We start from the raw sequence: 18792 nt of genomic DNA, 5'->3' as shown, positions 1-18792 counted from the left end.
CAAATCTTGACAAACATAATCAAGAAGAAATCCTTTACTGACAAAACACGCTGCTTTTTTTAGCAGATATAATTTAAATTACTTGATTTGGCCAACTTCAGCATCCCATTAGCATTAGCAATCCCATTAGGGCAAATTAATACTCAACTAAAACCGGTACTTTGTGTGATGCTGCAGCGCTGGCTGTTGGTGAGGAATATCAAGCGAGAGGCGTAAAGCTCCCCTCTGTCTCCCTTACAAGTATTATTACATTCGGCCTCTCAGGTGACAGTTTTTCTTGCATTATGCCTGAAAAAATGTCAGAGTCAATATCTCACAAAACAAATAACGGTGACAAAAGTTATTTGTCAGGCACCAGTGCGATGTCACCACGTTCTCTGTCTGCCACGGTGGGTTTTGCCATCGCTTCAAGCACAAGGATTCCCTCAGAAAAATAACTAATGTGTTTCGAGCTGTAGATGTGAAAGACATCAAATTCACAAAAGAAGATTCATTTAATTTTTTTATTACTATTTTTGATTCCCTTACCTCTTCTCTAGGGGCATATAACTGTCTTCCTCCCCAGGGGAGTCACCAAAGCGCTCATCCGATGGCAAAGGGACCCATGAAGCTGTACCACACCCCCTCCACCTTCTTGCCCTCCGCTGGCTGTATTTATTACCAGTGCTGCCTCACAGGTAATCACTGACAGGGTTTTTAAATCAGAGAGGACACAGAGCTTCCCCAAACATGAAACTCAGAAGGAACAGATGCGTGCGAGTCATTAGTGGGAAGTATTAAAATCCCTGGTATATTGGACTGAGAAAAAATGGGAGTCTGAAACCCACTTAGCTCTCCTCATTGCCTGAGGGTCTGTGGGTGGGTCCCACCAGAGTTTGCATAGCTTGGCTGCAGAGGAGGGTAAGGGGAAGGATCTGCAGGGGCTGGTTGTGAAGCACTCTCCCTACCGTGCCGCTGCCTGTTCCTGCAGGGAGCAGTGGGGCCTAGCAGCACCTTGGGAAGGCAGGGCAGCACAAATTAAACTGTTAGGCTGTCTTGATTGGTTCTCTTCATCAAGCATGTGTGAGGGGTAACATGGAAAGGGTCTGTCTGCTGACTGGGCAACACAGGAGAGGGCGGGAAGCCCTGTGTGGCATCCTTCTGACGCGGTGACGCACATCAGTGACGTGATGATGCACGTGGTAGCTATGATGATGCTATTCGGTGTGATGCTGTGCCACAAAAGAAAGCGTGAGAGTGAAACATGGAAGGAAAGGATCTTTCTCTGGCACTCCTGAGCATCCATCCCAGCTGCTCATCGCAGGCAGCACTTTCTGATAAACAACCCAACAATGAATTCGCTTTTTTTTCCCCCCAGGAGCGTGGGAACTCCCACGCAGTGACTCAAAAATGTGACAAGTCTGGAAGAGAACTGAGGATTCTCTTCTGAAAATCAAATCGTGCAGCTGCTTTGAGAACTGCATGCAGGGAAAGCACGGGTTTGGCCATGCAAAAACCTGCCCTTGCAGTGGCTTCTGCCTTGCCATGAGGCGGTCACACAACAGCAACAGACCTCGTTACGTGTACCAAAGCCAAGGCGCTTCCTTTGTGGGATAACCTGCCAGTTCCATTTCCCAGGTTCTTCTCATTTAAATTTGGGCCACAAAACCCACTGAATAATCTGCCAGCAACCTCACCTCCAACGTGGGTCAGCTCTGAACACGCATGACTAACTCAGAGAGTGTTATCTGTAATGACTTCTATTTATGTAATGCTCAAAGTTCAGGTCTATTTTTAACCCTGGCTTTCCCTCCAACGACATTAACATCTCTGTCAAGACACCTTTCCTGACGTCAAGCATTGGGAGGGAAGCGGGTGGCGGCAGCGGGCAGCTCGCTGGAGGACAGCGGCAGCAACCCCTTCCCTTCATCTTCAGGGGTTTTGCTTTTCCACCTCCCTCTAGCTGGTTCAGATGTCAACAATAAAAGCAATGTTTTCTGAGCTGGCTTGCCCTGACCAACTTTGGCACAGGGATATTACTTTAAATGCCACTGCAATTCCTTTAACATAACACCAGTGAAGCCATTAAACCGCTGTGAACCAGCCCACACGACCTGGTGTCAAACTGGGGTTTGAATATGCTCAGCTGCATCATGTAATGCTTTCAAGCACGTGGTGTTTGAGTTCCTGCACCTGCAAGGCAGAGGCCAGGGCTCGCTTTATGCTTTTCTGATACTCCCTGTCTCACCTGTGTCCTAAAGAACCACGCTTCTGACAAAGCACTGACTGCAAATAACTCATTATTTTAAAGTTCAGGTTGTGACAGGGAAGGAAAAAGCCTACAAAGACTAAGAGATGCCAGTTTTAGTGCACATGAGAAAATAAATGCCCTGTGGTGCTTCCAGAAGGGCAACACAGTGAGGAGCTCTGCATGCTGGGACCAGGCTCCCCCCAAAGCCACTCTCACCACTTCAGCATCACCGCACCCAAATCTAGAGCCTTCAGGATCAAATCTAGCCAGGTATCAAGCAGGACAAGATCAAAATACAAAGTTTCTCAGGCTGAATCTCTTCTACATCGTTCCCTGTTTAAAACAAAAAAACTTCTTCCTAAATTACAGGTATTTAAAGTGTGACCTAGTGTTGCTCTTCCCCATTGATGCTCTTTATTTCTACTCACAAAAGTAGAAGGGTCTAAATAGTGCAGCCACCACGGCATCAGAAACACACAGGAAAGGGAAAAACTTTTACAATTTCTATTTTACTGTTTAGTTTCAGGAAATAAATTATACTCTTAAATGTGTGTTATAGCTAAAGGACTGTTCCCAACAGGGGAGTTTCAGCTCAGCAGGCACTGTACGTTAATCACGGCATTTACTGACAAAACCCTGATGAGACAAAATATTAACTTTCCAGGCTTATCCATACCCTTTAATATATAAATCAGAAGTCAGGGTTTGTTTGGCTTCATCATATCTTACGCACAATGGCACAGTCGTAAAAATTATACGCTGAAGCGTATGTGAGAATTACAGCTTTTCACTTCTGATTTTGTTTCTGAACATATACAGCAATAACTTGAGTAATGCAGAGCAAATCTGAGGATAACAGTGCCAGGTGCCCCCCCTCCCAACCGATTCCCCAGCAGTGGTTACTCAGAATGCTTTCTTTATCGATGCTGTGACAGAGATGAGATTGGGGAAGAGCCAGAAGTCAAATGCGACCAGCTCAGACTACCTGTATTACAAGGGAGATGAGAAAAACCAAGTAGCTCATTGTGAGATGTACAAGGCCACCTTGGATTTGGGTCATAGAATCATAGAATCACAGAATGGTGTGGGTTGGAAGGGACCCCAAGGGTCACAGAGCTCCAACCCCCTGCCACAGGCAGGGACACCAACCTCCAGGCCTGGAGCTACACAAGGTTGCCCAGGGCCCCATCCAACCTGGCCTTGAACACCTCCAGGGATGGGGCATCTACCCCCTCTCTGGGCAGCCTGTTCCAGCCCCTCATCACTCTCTCTGTAAAAAACCTTCCCCTAATATCTAATCTAACCATTTCCTCCTTCAGCTTCACTCCATCCCCCTTGTCCTGCCATTATCTACCCTTTGAAAAAGCTGATTCCCCTCCTGTTTCTCTGCTCCCTTCAGGGACTGGAAGGCTGCAGTGAGGTCCCCCCACAGCCTTCTCTTCTCCAGGCTGACCCAGCCCAGCTCCCTCAGCCTCTCTTCATAGGCAAAGTGCTCCAGCCCTCTGAGCATCTTCATGGCCCTCAGGGTCCTGTCTCCGATTTACCTTTCTCCTGCAGCTTTTGTTGGGAAGAGCAGCAATCTGCTGCCTTCCCTCAATATGTGAAATTTTGGCATTAATGATCCCAGTCACTTACAGAATCACAGACATTCAAGCTAGAGGAGGTCAGGAAGTCATCTACCCAGATAATCTCCGTTTGTAATACCTCTATTAAAAATAAAAGGCTTCCATGACAGCACTGAAAGAAATATTGAAGAAAACACCACCCCTCACGCCAATCGATTCACAGAACTCCAGGGGAAACGATCATCATCACCCTGTTAATGGTGAAAAGCTGAACCCTCGAGCAACTAAACAACTTTACTACTGGCAGCAGCAGTAGTAAAAACCACAATGCACTCCACACTCCTCAAACTAAATAAAACAACCTTCTCATGTAAGAGCAGCCAGGTGGGTATCTCTCTGTGCTGCCTTTTCTCTCTCAGTAAATTCCAGGAAAAGCAGAAAAAATTAAGAGGGAAAGGTGCTAGAAGGGTTAACAAAGGTAGCAGGACTAATTAGAGACAAAGAGGCTGCCAGAGCTGGATGACCCAGCACCAGGCACACCACTGGGTTTATTAGCTGTCTGTCAAGTCTCACATGGGGTGTGGGTTACGCTTTCATCTCTTCTCTGGACATTTAATGCACGAAAGATGCTCCTAATAAAAAGTGAACTCAGCTGCTCTCAGAAGCCTTTTCTCATCATTCCAGCAGAGCAGATGCAAACTGGGATATCAAATACTTATGAACCCCTGGTATTCCCTTCTTTATATATACACTGATTTTTTTTTTTCCCCAAGTTTCAGCCACAACAGAGATAGAGGTGAAGTGGCAGATGCATTTATTTCTGATAACTTAAGGAACTTTTGATAAAACTCGGATGAGCTGAAGTGTCTCTGCTGTTAAGCTCAGGAAAATGAAATCTGGCATATGAGTACACCCAGGTCACGGTAAATATTCAGTTTCTCACGAAATTTAATCCCCCTATAGCTAAATCATACCCAGAGAACAGCACAGACTTGAGATAGTCAGAAATACCTAATTTACCTACGAACTCCAGGGACACCCAAGTTCCCATTCTTTACTGATCTTCCTGAGTCACTCACCACGCAGCCAAACAAGACTGAAAATCAGACTTTAATCCAAATTTCCAGGCTAAATTACTGATAAAACCCTTGGATGTGTTTGATTTGCTCCAGCTCCAGGTTCTGCATCCACACATACGTTTGCACATACATACGTGTGTGTATACCTATGTGTACACATGGTGGGAGGTGCATATATATATATTTTAAGGTGAAAAACAACAATATAACAGCTATCACCACAGTGGTTCCTTTTTATTTAGCACGTGGTTGAATACTGTGGAGTACCAGAGGGGACACAACCACTGTATCTGCTCAGACAGTGAAGTAAGTGCACAGAGGTGGCTTTATTTTTTTAATCACCTGCTTTTCAAACGCCTTCTGGCATGATTTCAAGAGGAAGCAAGGTCATTTCATCTCTGACTTGGTTTATATAAGCACTGAGTGAAAGCTTTAAGCAACAGGAGCTCAGGCTACTTACCCAGATTATACCACATATCCCTGATTTCAAACCCGATCTGTCTTCTCATGTCCCCGTACCTTAAAGAGGGAAACAAAACCACCATTAAAACCCCACAAAATAAGAGTTTAATACCAATAAGCAGAAACCTCTCATTTCAATACCTGAGCAGCGTTCAAACCCATTTGGAATTACAGAGTGGGTTGTCCAAATTGAGCCACCACAGGAAGAGCACAGGCTCCCTCCCCAGCTCAGCGATGGATGCGCCTGGCAACACCAAACTTCACTGCACGTCCCTTTTACAAGGGAGGGAGACACAGAGGCCGCCTGGCCCATCCTGCCCACCCCAGAAGCCTCACCAGCATCTGTTCCTCACCTTGTCTTACTAGTCCTACCTGAGGAGACAGCGATTTCCTGTTCCTGCAGCCACGCTTACCGCGGGGAGGACACGTACAGAACATTCACCCGTGTAAAACCTCCTCTTGCTGTGTTTTCTGATTACCTAACTGTCCTTTGGGACACATGGGTGGTTGCTGAGATTAATTGTGAGCGTTTTCTAACGGCTGGAGGAAGCATAACAGAGAGCTTCACCGCCTAAGGCTGTGTTTTATTTTTATACACCCTCTTAGCATAGCATTGTCCTAGAAAATACAACAAGGAACATCTTGTGACATCTTCTACTTTGATGTGCAAAACCAGAAAGAGGAGGCTTCTATGTTCCAGTGGGATTTTGGTGTCCAGCCTGGCCTAGATCAAAACTCTGTGGTCCCAGGTAGCTGATGAGCCTGGGTGGGAGCCCATCATAGAATCACAGAATAGTATGGGTTGGAAGGGACCCCAAGGATCACAGAGTTCCACCCCCCCGCCACAGGCAGGGACACCAACCTCCAGGCCTGGAGCTACACAAGGTTGCCCAGGGCCCCAGCCAACCTGGCCTTGAACACCCCCAGGGATGGGGCACCCACCCCCTCTCTGGGCAGCCCCTTCCAGTCCCTCACCACTCTCTCTGGAAAGAACTTCCCCCTAATATCTCATCTCAACCTTCCCTCCATCCCCCTTGTCCTGCCACTGTCTACCCTTTTAACAAGCTGATTCCCCTCCTGTTTCTCTGCTCCCTTTAGGGACTGGCAGGCTGCAATGAGGTCCCCCCACAGCCTTCTCTTCTCCAGGCTGAACCAGCCCAGCTCCCTCAACCTCCCTTCCTAGGGGAGCTGCTCCAGCCCTCTAGTAATCTTCATGGCTCCTCTGACCCCTCTCCAATAGTCCCACATCTTTTGTCTTGGGGGCCCAGCTCTGGACACAGGACTCCAGCTGGGGCCTCATCAGGACAGAGTAGAGAGGGACAATCACCATCCTTCAGCATTGCTGCTAAACCTGCTGCTAAACCTCTGCTCTGCTGCAAACTTGGTGGCACCAACATCTTGAATCTCTCATCAGGGCATTTTATTATTCCACTCTCTCTTCACATTAATACCAGGAATGCTTAATGAATGGAAAACATCCTATTGCCTTCGTTAATGACAGGATCAGAACCATAATGAGCTCCAAGAATGTATTTGCTACACAGAATATTTGTATGTTAAAAGACCATTATTTAAATAACAAGATGAGCAAAATGGTAATATCTGGCAACTTGTGGGATTTCTGTGGGATAATAGAGATAACCTGTCATTAATATGGATTAAAAAGATTCTTCTGCATCATTAAGAATCTGTTATTATCTAATGCTTAAATGCAATGTTTAGCAAAACCCACAAATTACAATAATTAAATTTTAGTTATTAAATATTTGACATATTAATTGAAATATATACTTAAAAAGATGGGTGAGTGTGATACTGAATTAACTGATTAATTACATCCCTTTGGCACAGAACTGGCAGTGGCTTCACACAGCAATAAAAGTCAGTGCTTCCAGACCATACAGCTATTGCACCTTGAAGAATTTATGGTCTTGATTTCTCTCTCCAAAACATGATTAAACTGAAAATAACAACTTGCAAAAACATTATAAACAGAGATTTACAATTTAGCAAACTTCATTAAGTAACCACTTCAAATGACTTAATCTATTTACTTCTATTAGCAGTGAGAAATGGCTGTTGATTTCTTGAACTTCTCCAGCAAGATCTACTCCTCAGTTTAATATAAAAAAAATCACTTAAGGAGAATCTCCATCTCAGGTTCCCGTCCTTACAAAGAGGAATATCAGCCCATAAATGTGATTTCCAGGCCAATTACAGCTCAGTTGTTGGGTTTTTTAGGTTGGGTCTGCTCTGACCTAACACGCTGCTGTAGGTGCTCACTGGCGCCGCACGGAGATGCGGGACCGCTGGCAGCCAGGGCTCTGATCCCCCTGCTCTCAGTGGAGCACAAGCATCCTTAATTACCAAAGACATCTTGCATCACTCATCCCATCTCCTACAAAACTATTTAGTTCCTTGAATTATAAATCCAGGGAGACCAAGTTTTACCTGGCTCTACAAAACCCTCTTGATTTCCTCTTGCACATGTCTAACTACCATGTTATTTATAATATTTATAGCACAGGAGCGACTGCCTGAGCTCTGCCTGCCATCACTTTTCCACTGAACTTGTAAATATTCCTGTTTCATCAAGGAAGCCCCCACGAGCCACACGTAGGTACATTAGATCACACAGGGCTTAAAAATTCTGTTTCAAGGCTCAGGTAAAGCAGAGTTTCCAAAGGAAGCTCCTCCAAATTCACGATGGAGGGGATGAGTTTGGAGGGTGAAACTTTCCTTGCCAGACAAAAAAAGCAGATGGGATGTTAAAGCCCTGTCTTTTCCTGGTCAAAGCCTGCTACCCACACTGTTAAAGGAAAAAAAAGCCTTTTATAAATCACATCTTGCTGCAGCAGTGACAAACTCTTCCCGTCCTCACTCTGATCTCTCTCATCATAATAAAGTACAAAAAGGCTTCATTTCAGAGGGCGAAGTGATACAGGATGTCTTTATGTAGATATATACAGAAGGAGCCTGAGATCTCCGTGCTTGGGGGTCCTGGCTTTGAAACCCCTCATTTTTGCCCATTAACTCAGTGACTGGACTGATCATGGGCACAAATTGCTTTGGCAGGCGCTGCTTCCCACTGTTACAACACAGCCTGAGAAGCCACACACCACGTTTGCACACACACAACTGGCTTTTTTCAGTGCCCAGTGCTTAGTTAATTAATAAGTGGCACTTCCACTACACTGGAACCCCAATGAAATGCAAGAGAAAACCAAACATTAAACTCAATATCCATGCTCTGGTTTTATTTCCAGTCTTTCTTTGCTTTCATGGGTTTTGTTTGCTGGGGGGTTCTAAATGGGAATCGGGTAGTTCAAGTTCCCTGTTCAGAGGTAGGCAGTGTAATCCCTTTTAGCCAGGAAAGCATACAAGACTGCAGTGATACAAACCCATTATTTGGGGATATCACAGTGAAACTGGCTGTAGTTACAGAAATTCACTCTAAAAGGCCGACAGGGATTAGAGCAATAAAGAGCGCACGTAAAATGAGATTAGAATAAGCACAAAGCTAAAGTGATTTAAAAATTCCCTTTTATAAGATGTTAATACTTCTGAAAAGTCTTGACTTTATGAACATCCTGCAGTATAAAATACTGTCTTCATCAGTAATGAATCATGTAATTTAGATCTTGATTCAAGGGTAGAAACACATGCAATACTTGATTCATGTTTTTAAAACCAACCTTTCATTATACCATGATTGCATCTCAATTTGAACGGATTTAGCTAAGGAATTAAACTGAAATTATGTTAATAGACCTCAAGTTCTTGTCCATGATTTAGATGACAAATAGGACTTACTTGTTAAGTATTTTTGCTCTTTTAGCACTTGAAAAATTCTCCAGTTGTAAAGACTCTTGTGTGAGAAACGCAACAGCCAGGTGGAAGTAGTTGTTCCAAAGCTGAAAGCCCCCAAAATGACAAGAACAGATACCATTAATTCTCTGAAATGTTTTTCTGCACACCTACAAAACAACTCAGAAGGATCTAAATTATGCACATAAATGTTTGAAGGAGAAAATAACCGACACCACAGAGACAGTGTTTCTTGGTATTCTCTGAGTACACCTCCTTGTGTTTACTCTTCCATGGAACATTTCCCAGCTACAATTCCTTATCCATAGTTTTTTGATGATTAAAACATAAATGTGAACACATAAATATGGGGTGGGGAAACCCAAAGAAGATCCTCAGCAAGTGCCTTAACCCATCTGTTTCTCATCAGCAGGGCACCAAACCTGCATCTCAGGGTCCACGTTTCAGGCAATAATTCTACTGACGCAGCTGCTGCAGAAAGGGGGGTGACACCCCCTTTTTGGTTCACCCAAAGGAGTTAGGATGCTCTGGGTAAGACTTGGTGCTGTTCTAGGATGAGACCCACAAGACATGAACAGTACTTACCTGCTGAGCCTGAAATAACTGGGTGAACTGGTGTCCTGGGGTTCGCCACGACATACACACCAAAACAAAATGTCTGGGGCAGAAATTTATTACAACATTAACATCAGTCCCCAAAACAGGGGTGTTTTTTTCTTACCTGTAACTCAAAGTTGGCTTGATCAAGAAATTTTTTGTTTAGCATATCTGCATACTGATTAATTGCTCGCAGGAAGACTCTGAAAGATCAAGAGAAAATTACATAATTACACACTCTTCTGGGGTACCTTTGTACATTTGGCATCCCAATTAGACAAAAAAACCTGAGCCTGTCTGGAAAGTAAGATTTGTAGCTGTTACTTGAAAAGCAGTGTGATCTCACCACTGCTAAGTGTACAGAATTATATGCAGATGTTCTCAAAATTAATCAAGTAAATTAGCATATGCAGAAACACATGGCTTTGGATAAAATCACTTCTTTCTAAACTATCTCATGATAATCAAGAGATCATTAAAAACTCAGTTTATTAGAAGAAAGTACATATGTTTTTAAAGTTATAGTATCAGAGTGCTGTATGTACCCAGAGCTGTGTTTGGCTGTATTCTAACTCTAACAATTTTTAAACCAACTTTTCACCACATGAGGTAAAGAGTATTTCACATAAAAATGCTGTTGAAGGACACTCTCCAAACCATGGTCCACTCTTCTTGTTCTAAACTGGTAGTTTAGCTCCTGGTGTAGTTTATCACCTTTTTGAACACAATGCTTCTTAAATTGCACCAGGACTTGGCTTGAGAAGCTTTAAAAATAAAACCAAATGGTGTAGTATAAGTAGGTCACTACATATTCATGGTGCTGAAAAGTAAACATATTATGCTTTGGTACCCTAATCTCCATTTACAAAATAAACATTGAGATTCCTCCTAAAAACCTCAAATTTATGCTAGGAAACTGCCAGCTATGCCCAGACAAATGAGCTTGTCTTCTGAGCTGACTGCAGTAGATACGTGGCTTCTGAAAGTACCAGCAACGAAAAAGGCACGTGCTACTTCTCCCCACCAACAGCAATATTTAAAAAGAGCAAATAACAATGTTAATCTTTCTACAGGCTGACAAACAAATGTCAAAATTACTTAAACCAAACCACTGGGAGCAGTTAGAAATGTCTTCTACTGAACTGAAGACACCTAGTGATCTCTCGTTAAAAAAAAGATATATTTAGTTAAATGTTAGGTAACTCAAGAGAAGGGAAGTCTCTAGATGACACATGGGCATCACCATGCTAGGAGAGTTTATTTATGTATAGGGAATTACTAAAGTAAGGCAGGAATTATGACACCCTGGGGATGTGTCTGCGCTGTAGTCGGGTCAACCCCACAGGAGCGTAAAGGAGAAGCAAAGTACCCAACGCTAAAATAGAAAGGAAGTTTATGAAAGAAAAAGCAAAAAAGGAATTTAAAAGATGAAAGGATATATAAAAGAGTATAGATAAAATACCCAGGCACATAGACAGGTCTACAGTCATATGTTTTACAATATTACTCCTTGTAGCTAAGATGCCACAGGCATCTCCACACTCGCCTCCACCTTACACAGGGACATGTTTCAGGAACCCCCTCCTGTGCATTACGCACCCCTAGCTTTGTCAGTGTGTAAGTTTGGAAACAACTTCATTAGGAGATTTAATAAATGAGAGGAATTCAGCATATGCAACAATACAGTGCAGATGCACGTAATTTACATCTACGATTCAATTCCTGGGCCATAGCTCATACTAAGATGGAAAGAGAAGTCACCCATGTAATCAGACTACCATCAGTTTGATGTGTAGACTTATACCCCGGTTTTGTTTTGTGGTTTTAAAGTCTGATAATACTACACAATCCCTAAGTCTTCCTAGAAGAATTAGTAATTGAACGTAGTAGGAAAGACCATCTAAGGCTCCTTGCCTTACAAAGATAAAATCGGTTCCAATACAGGGAGGATTATGCCTACAATTTAATTATGTTGCCTCAAGACATCGTTGTAATGTATTCAATCTGCTCCATCTAATTAAGCTCTGGAACAATCTCATTACTTTATATACCATTATTTTTTCTTTAAATTGTAACTCTCATTTTTCCCCTGTATTAATTCTAGTGAATACCAATAAAGACCAAATAATGCAGAATCGACTGTACGTTGCAGCTGGGAAAGGACCCAACCACGGCACATCCGTTAACATGCAGCGGTAATTAAACACCACCCTCCTCTCGCAGCCCACGTGCTGCCCCAGTAACTGGGCAGCTTTAGGAAGGCAGGTATTGCCCCCAACGAAAGAACATCAAAAGAAGAGATGCAGAGAGAAATCAGTCTTGGTTTCTGAATTATTCAAACCTCCCTTTCAATTTTGATTTCATTTGATGATACGCTCAGTCCTTCCATCACTGGGTAAAACAAGTGCAGCGTGCGTCAGGGAAGAAAGCCCAGTTCCTGTCCCAGTGAACACAATTTATTCTCAGTGTATCTCCAGTGGCAGATCTGATGTAAGCCAATGAGGATGCTGTGCCTGTTTCAATCAGTACTGAAAGGATTGCTGGAAATATCGACAGTCTCTTTACTACAACATGAGGGAAGTCAAAATATAACCATTCCAGATCGTGGCTGGACTTGATGATCTTAAAGGTCTTCTCCAACCTAGATGATCCTACGTGCCCTGTGGTTCACAAAGTGAGACGTGACTCGTGTGGTACATGAGCACTAAGATCCATCCCCAATAACCCAGATTTAACTGGGGAAAAGGGACGGTATGAAGCAGATTCATCAGCAACCAATTTAAGTACTGTACCCTCCTGGAACAACTGAGGTCACCAGCATGACCCTGCCATGGCTGAGCTCACAGCGCTTGCCAGCATCATCTAGCTCCTTCAGTGCCAACAGAAAACAGAAAAGATTGGGATGATTTTTATCTGATTAACTTAATTTTAAGAATATATACTAAAATATTGGCAATTAGCAGCAAGTTGTATAGCACACTGGGACAACAAGAGTTGAGAGATGTTGTCACAGTACTCCTCCATCACCTGGGGATGTAAGGAGGGAAAAGGTAAGTATTTCTGCCCAGAATAGTCAAACACTGTCCTGTGCTGCATTCAGTGGGAAAAAATGAGAAGAAATAACAAGGGAAATAGTGATGTGTGGCAAAAATAAGATGGTTGGTTGGCCTTGCTTCACCCATTTGGTGTGGAACTCAACTGTATGGATAAGCAAACAGAAAGATTACAGCCCTGAAGAGATCATTGGGATAGAGAAAAAATTCTGCTTGATGAATTCTTGGCTGTAACCTACAAACTACTATGTCATCACCTGTGAAGTCTGAAGGCTTCAGAACAGGTGGAATAACCCACCAGAGCAGTTATGTACTGGAGAAACCAGCTGCTACCAACACACCTCAGCCGCTCCTCAGAGGATTTGCCCTCCAGCCCCTTCCCCAGCCTGGCTGCCCCTCTTTGGACTCACTCCAGGACCTCAATGTCCTTCTTACGGCGAGGAGCCCAGTTAACACTCTGCTGACTCAAGCAATGAGGTAAATTCAACTGCAGCTACTGAGTTCTGGGTATTTTGAGCATTATTGATTACTGATCAGTTCCAACAGGCCCATAGGTGGTTAACTGGCTCGTGGCTGCAGGCTTAGAGATTGCTCCCCAAACAGGGCAAGAATTAATGGCTCGATTCTGGAACTTCACCTTTGCAGAGAGGGTCTTTTTTCCTACAACCCATCTCACTGGGTTCAGGAGGCTGTTCATATATATCAAATCTAGACTTCAACTGGCAGTCATAAATGAAGGTGGGACAAAGGGATTTGATGTGTAAGTGTAACAGCAGTCACTGTGCCAAAACAGCTAATTTATTTTTCTCTTCTTCAGGTACAGTCTGCTTTTCTTCCTCCATCCTCTCTTATAATTAGTCAAGTGCCCTGATTTGCTTATTCACTCATGTTTAAAAATATTCTGTGCCCCAATTTCTTTCATTCAGCCTCTCACATCATTGGAAAGCATCTGCAAAAGCTAAAGGAGACGGGGAAAGCTGGGAGGGAGCCACACGCCGCCGCAACACACCTCTGTCAGTGGGTGACACTCACAGACAAATCAAACTGCCTCTGCAGAAAGATTTTCCTGAAGAAATAATCCAGAGAGAGAGAGAGAGAGATTGCAAAAGTAGAAATATTCTTAGAGTCTATTTCATTTTGTGCATTATTTAGTTAGCTCTAGTACCCAGGGATTCGGATTTACACTATAAGCACTTAGGCAAAATACTTCTGACAAGAACATATGAAACAATACAGGCTGCAAACACACTCCTCAGTGTTCCTCCTTCAGCAAACAGCAGAAAAGAAGAATGAAAGAACGAACAAGCGCCTTCCCTAATGACAGACTAATTATCTAAACAAGGATATACAGACACAGCCTAAAATAATTTAGGTTTAGCTGATAATTCAATAGAAGAGAGGGGATTTGGAGTGAGGTTACAAAAGGCACTATTATGATGTCATTTCAGTTAATTTAGATGGAGGGATAATGAATGCTTTATTGCAGCTGATCAGCCTTCCTGCACATCATCATGCTTTCCATGCTTGAGCTTTTGCTTCTCAGGGAGACAAATTCACCGTGCATATATGAGACAGACTACTCTTATCTTGTCAGACTGTGTATGAAACAACAGCCCTAGACCTTGAAATCCCAAAGCAACACCCAAACCTGAGCAAACGCTCACTAAAGCCCGGATAGCAAAGCTATTGCTCTTAAACAGCAATCACTTCAAACACCTTCCAATTCTTCTTCAACTTCCCAGCGCTGCAAAAGCAGGGGTAAGTTTTAAAAAACTCCTCACTTAGGTATGACTAAAAACTTGTGCTTTAATATACTCCTATAGCCACTTCCCTACTTGCACTGCACACAGGATGGTGAATGTCTAATTCTTTTGAGCATGGACCACAGAGAATACGTAGTGTGACCTCATACATCTCTGTTGTGCAAGTCAAATGAAAGTCAAAATCATTGCAATGAGTGAGCAGGAAGGAATCTGCCCTCCTTGCATCTCTCAAATTCCTCTCTTCTCAAATTCTCTCTCTCTTTTCTCTTCTGGTGATATTATTGCTGTTCACTCATCTTCACATCTCCAGACCTGACAACTGCCCAGCCCTGGTGAAGGTTTCCAAAAGCCTTTTTGTTCTACACTTCTGTATATGATACACAAATATTGCATATTGCTGTCCAGTCTACACCACTCACTCTTTAAAAAAACAACCCAAGAAACCAAGAAATAGGTTTAAAAACGTAATATTCTTTGTAATATCCTCTAACTCATCAGGCTAAAGGGCAGGCAAGACTGAAAAAAATTTAAAAAATTAAAAAAAAGAAAGAAAAACCTTAATAATTTGCTTTCTTTCAAATTACAATTCCTGGGCTGGATACGATAATAGCACAGAGTAATCCCAATGAAGACTCGTTACTAAATACTCACATTAGCATAATCTCCTCATCATGTCTACTCCACACTGGCACAGGTGCACCATGTCGCTTTATTAACCTATTTTCTAATAAATATTTCAGAAAGGGGTTTAGCATATTATCTATAATCACTGACACCTCTCTCCTAATTCACATTCCGCGCCGCGTGGCCTCTAAAACAATGGGGACAGATGAATGAAAAATAATTGTGAGTTCCTCTCTTCTGAAGGACGAGCTTGTGGGCTGACTACCAATAACAGGAACCCTTGAGCAGGCACCACGTGGTATTAGACAAACCACCTCTGCAGTCCAGCTACCCTGCCCCTGAAAATAAAACTGACACACCAATCCTGTTGGAATGGAGAGGCAAGAGCGTTACGCCGCTGGAAAAGCAAGTGATAAATGTTTAAAGAAATGATCAGCATTAAAAAAATACCCCAAACCAAAAAATGTGTGGATTTAGAGTCCCTTTGAAGGTCATTAAAGAGGTACTCTGCCTACCTGGCAGGTGGGTGGATCTGTGCTGATACACAGCCCAGCTCAGGCACGTGCTAAAATCGATGGGTCTTCCTGGCAAGGAAAGCACCTGCAGCTCCACCTGAAGCCCAGCTGCCTGCTTAATGGGCTCAGCGTGGAGTCACAGTAGCACAGGGACACTGAGGATGGAAGGTGCCTCTGGAGATCTCTGCTTAAACTGGGGGGCAGGTCGCTCAGGGCTGTCCCCAGCTGGGTTTTGAGTACCTCCAAGGATGTGGAGTCCTCTGGACAGCCTGAATCACACAGAATCACAAGGTTGGAAAAGACCTTTAAGATCATCAAGTCCAACCGTTCCTGCCCTGTGCTAAACCAGATCCCTGAGCACCTCATCTCCCCTCTGTTAAACACACCCAGGGATGGGGACTCAGCCCCCTCCCTGGGCAGCCTGTGCCACAGCCCCACAACTCTGCCAGGGAAGAACTTTGCCCTCCCAGCTGAGCTGACCCTGCCCTGGTGCAGCTTGAGCCCATTGCCCCTTGTCCCATCTCCTGTCCCCTGGCTGAAGAGACCATCGCCCACCTCTCTGCACCCTCCTGGCAGGGCAGGGGAGGTGGGGAGAAGGTCTCCCCTCAGCCTCCTCTTCTCCAGGCTCAACACCCCCAGCTCCCTCAGCTGCTCCTCAGAGGATTTGCCCTCCAGCCCCTTCCCCAGCCTGGTTGCCCTTCTCTGGACTCACTCCAGGACTTCAATGTCCTTCTTATGGTGAGGAGCCCAGAACTCCTGTGGTGGGGTCTGCCCGCCTCACTCTGCCCCTTTCTCAACTGCTGCCCAGAAGTCAAGGCTGTGTTTTCTTGATGACTTTCAGGAAGGGAGACCTCAAAACTCTCATTCAAAAGCACCAGTAAAGATTGTCTCCTGAAATTTTATCTAAGACGTAACTCCAGCCTCAGATATAACCTTAAGTACTAAATTTTACCACCTAGAGAGTTTTATGACAGAGAAATAAAAGCTTGGAAATAGTGTTTTCTAATGGAAATGCGAGAAGACAATTTAATTTAGGAGTTTTTAGCTAAGGTCACGATACTGGCAAAGCAGCATCTATTGCAAGCAGGCAGCATTAGCGTTCCTCTAACCCACAAGATAATACTCTGAAGGAAGGCGACTCAATGAATTCAGAGAGGCTGTTTCTTATTATGGTAGCTGGCAAAAACTCGCCATAGATCTTATAATTTAAACCAAATGTAATTTGTTGTAGTGCTGCTGGAAATCTCTGCAATCAGGTTAGCTATTAAACAGGCAGTTTTCATTACAATGTGCTGCTCAATAGAATGTAAAAACTCTTTCCTACGCTACAGATATCATCACCTCATCCTCAGTGAGGTTCTTGGCTTAAAACCATCCTTCCAAGCAAGTGTGACACCAGAGGAGAACTTCATGGGCTCTCAGATGGTCAGAGCCTGCTGGCCAGGGCTGCTGGATCTCTCCTCAGGCTGTTTGGCCCTGTGTGGAGCCAGGAGTTGGACTTGATGATCCTTATGGGTCCCTTCCAACTCCAAAGATTCTATGATTCTACACCCAACAGTGACCAGGAGTGCAGACAGATCCCAAACCAAGCTCTCCCCTTCCAAACTGAGCAGGAAGATGTCTTTGCTGATATCCCCTGCACAGGAGATGCCTACAGGCTATCAACAACCCAAGAGGGGAGTCTCTTCAAAGATGTCATCTAAGTTCCTGTTTTGACTTGACTCAAAGGGGGAATTCAGCTGGTTTTCACAGTGGTAAAAGTCAATACAAGAGCAGATGGGATTCTCCCTCTTGTGCTGCAGCTTAAAGCATTATTTAGTCTGGAGAAATAGTAACAATGAAAACACAAAGAGGAATAACTCATGGGAAGAGGGGGAAAGGACATCCCAGGCAGATTTTCCAGGAAAGCATGAAGGTTCTGACTGAATTTGGTAAAAGGTTTTCCAACACTTGACAGCACCTCAGTTCACAGCCTGGGCACCTCCCTCCTTTCCTGCTGACAGCACTGTCCCTTGTACCTTACCCATTTCCATGGATACCCAGATGTGAATACAGATGAGGGCGACCTGAGGTAATTATGGATAAATCAATAGAATCGATTCGCTACATTTCAAATTCTTTGGCACTTTCATCGATCTTGAAATCAATTGTTAAGCAGCTGGCTAAACAAACCTCATAATGCTGCCTGAAAAATAATCTCCATTTCTCCTGGGGGTATTTAATTACTTTATCAAGGTTCATCACAGAATACTAATAACAGAAAGAAAAGCAGTCTGCAGACAAGGAAGGTGTCCAAAGGGTAGGTTAACACCTCTTCAGTGCTGCTGGGGCCATAAATCAGGTGTGCTCAGCAACTCAGTTTGCTGGAGAGGTCCCTTCTCTTTGTCCATCACCCAAAACATAAAGCTCCTCGTGATGCCTGATGACAGAAAGTTTCTGTGGGAGCTGAAAAAATTCTACTTTCAGAAAAAACTCTGTGGCTTCCAGTCACAGAATCACAGAACTGTAGGGGTTGGAAGGGGCCTCCAGGGATCATCGGGTCCAACCCCCTGCCAAAGCAGGGTCCCTAGGACAGGGCACACAGGTCGGTGTCCAGATGGGTCTGGAATCTCTCCAGAGAAGAAGTCTCTACACCCCCTGGGCAGCCTGTCCCAGGGCTCTGTCACCCTTACCATGAAGAAGTTCTTCCACATATTGATGTGGAATTTCCCATGCTCCAACTTGAAGCCATTGCCCCTTCTCCTGTCCCCACAGTCCTATGCCTTCCTATTCCTTTTATCATCTATCTACCATGACTCACAAACACAAGGACGCTGTCCAGAAGAGCTGAACTTTGTTCCAAACTGGGATCCACCTCCCCAACAACCCCCCACAAGAACTGACTCCCTGCAAAGAGGTTAAAATGTGATTTTTGGCAATCACTGAGAGCGCTAAACCGCAGCAGCTGCTCTGCTGTGCTGTCCAGAGGATGCTCCTGCAGCTGCCAGCTTTGTGAAGGGATCACTAATGCTGCTAAAGTAAAAATACCTTACTGGAGCTTTAGGTAAGCCTGCATTTGATCCAAAGCGTGGCTCTC

The 18792-nt window shown here is 44.0% G+C and overlaps 1 protein-coding gene across 10 annotated transcripts in view; it reads right to left on the bottom strand.

Moving 5' to 3' along the window:
• The window catches only part of DOCK1 (dedicator of cytokinesis 1), a gene marked incomplete at its 5' end in the record, with an annotated part of 301045 nt that overhangs the window by 75884 nt on the left and 206369 nt on the right, over positions 1-18792 (bottom strand). For all 10 annotated transcript variants that reach the window (XM_084265218.1, XM_084265212.1, XM_084265214.1 and 7 more), the window contains 3 exons: positions 5335-5393; positions 9150-9250; positions 9886-9964. In XM_084265218.1, the coding sequence (XP_084121344.1) occupies positions 5335-5393; positions 9150-9250; positions 9886-9964 (239 nt within the window). The remainder of the gene's footprint in view (positions 1-5334; positions 5394-9149; positions 9251-9885; positions 9965-18792) is intronic.

Source organism: Gallinula chloropus (assembly GCF_964237585.1).
Source record: "Gallinula chloropus genome assembly, chromosome: 5".
Lineage (NCBI taxonomy): Eukaryota > Metazoa > Chordata > Aves > Gruiformes > Rallidae > Gallinula > Gallinula chloropus.
Note: the sequence above shows the minus strand (reverse complement) of the source record. Positions and strands in the feature narration are given on the sequence as shown.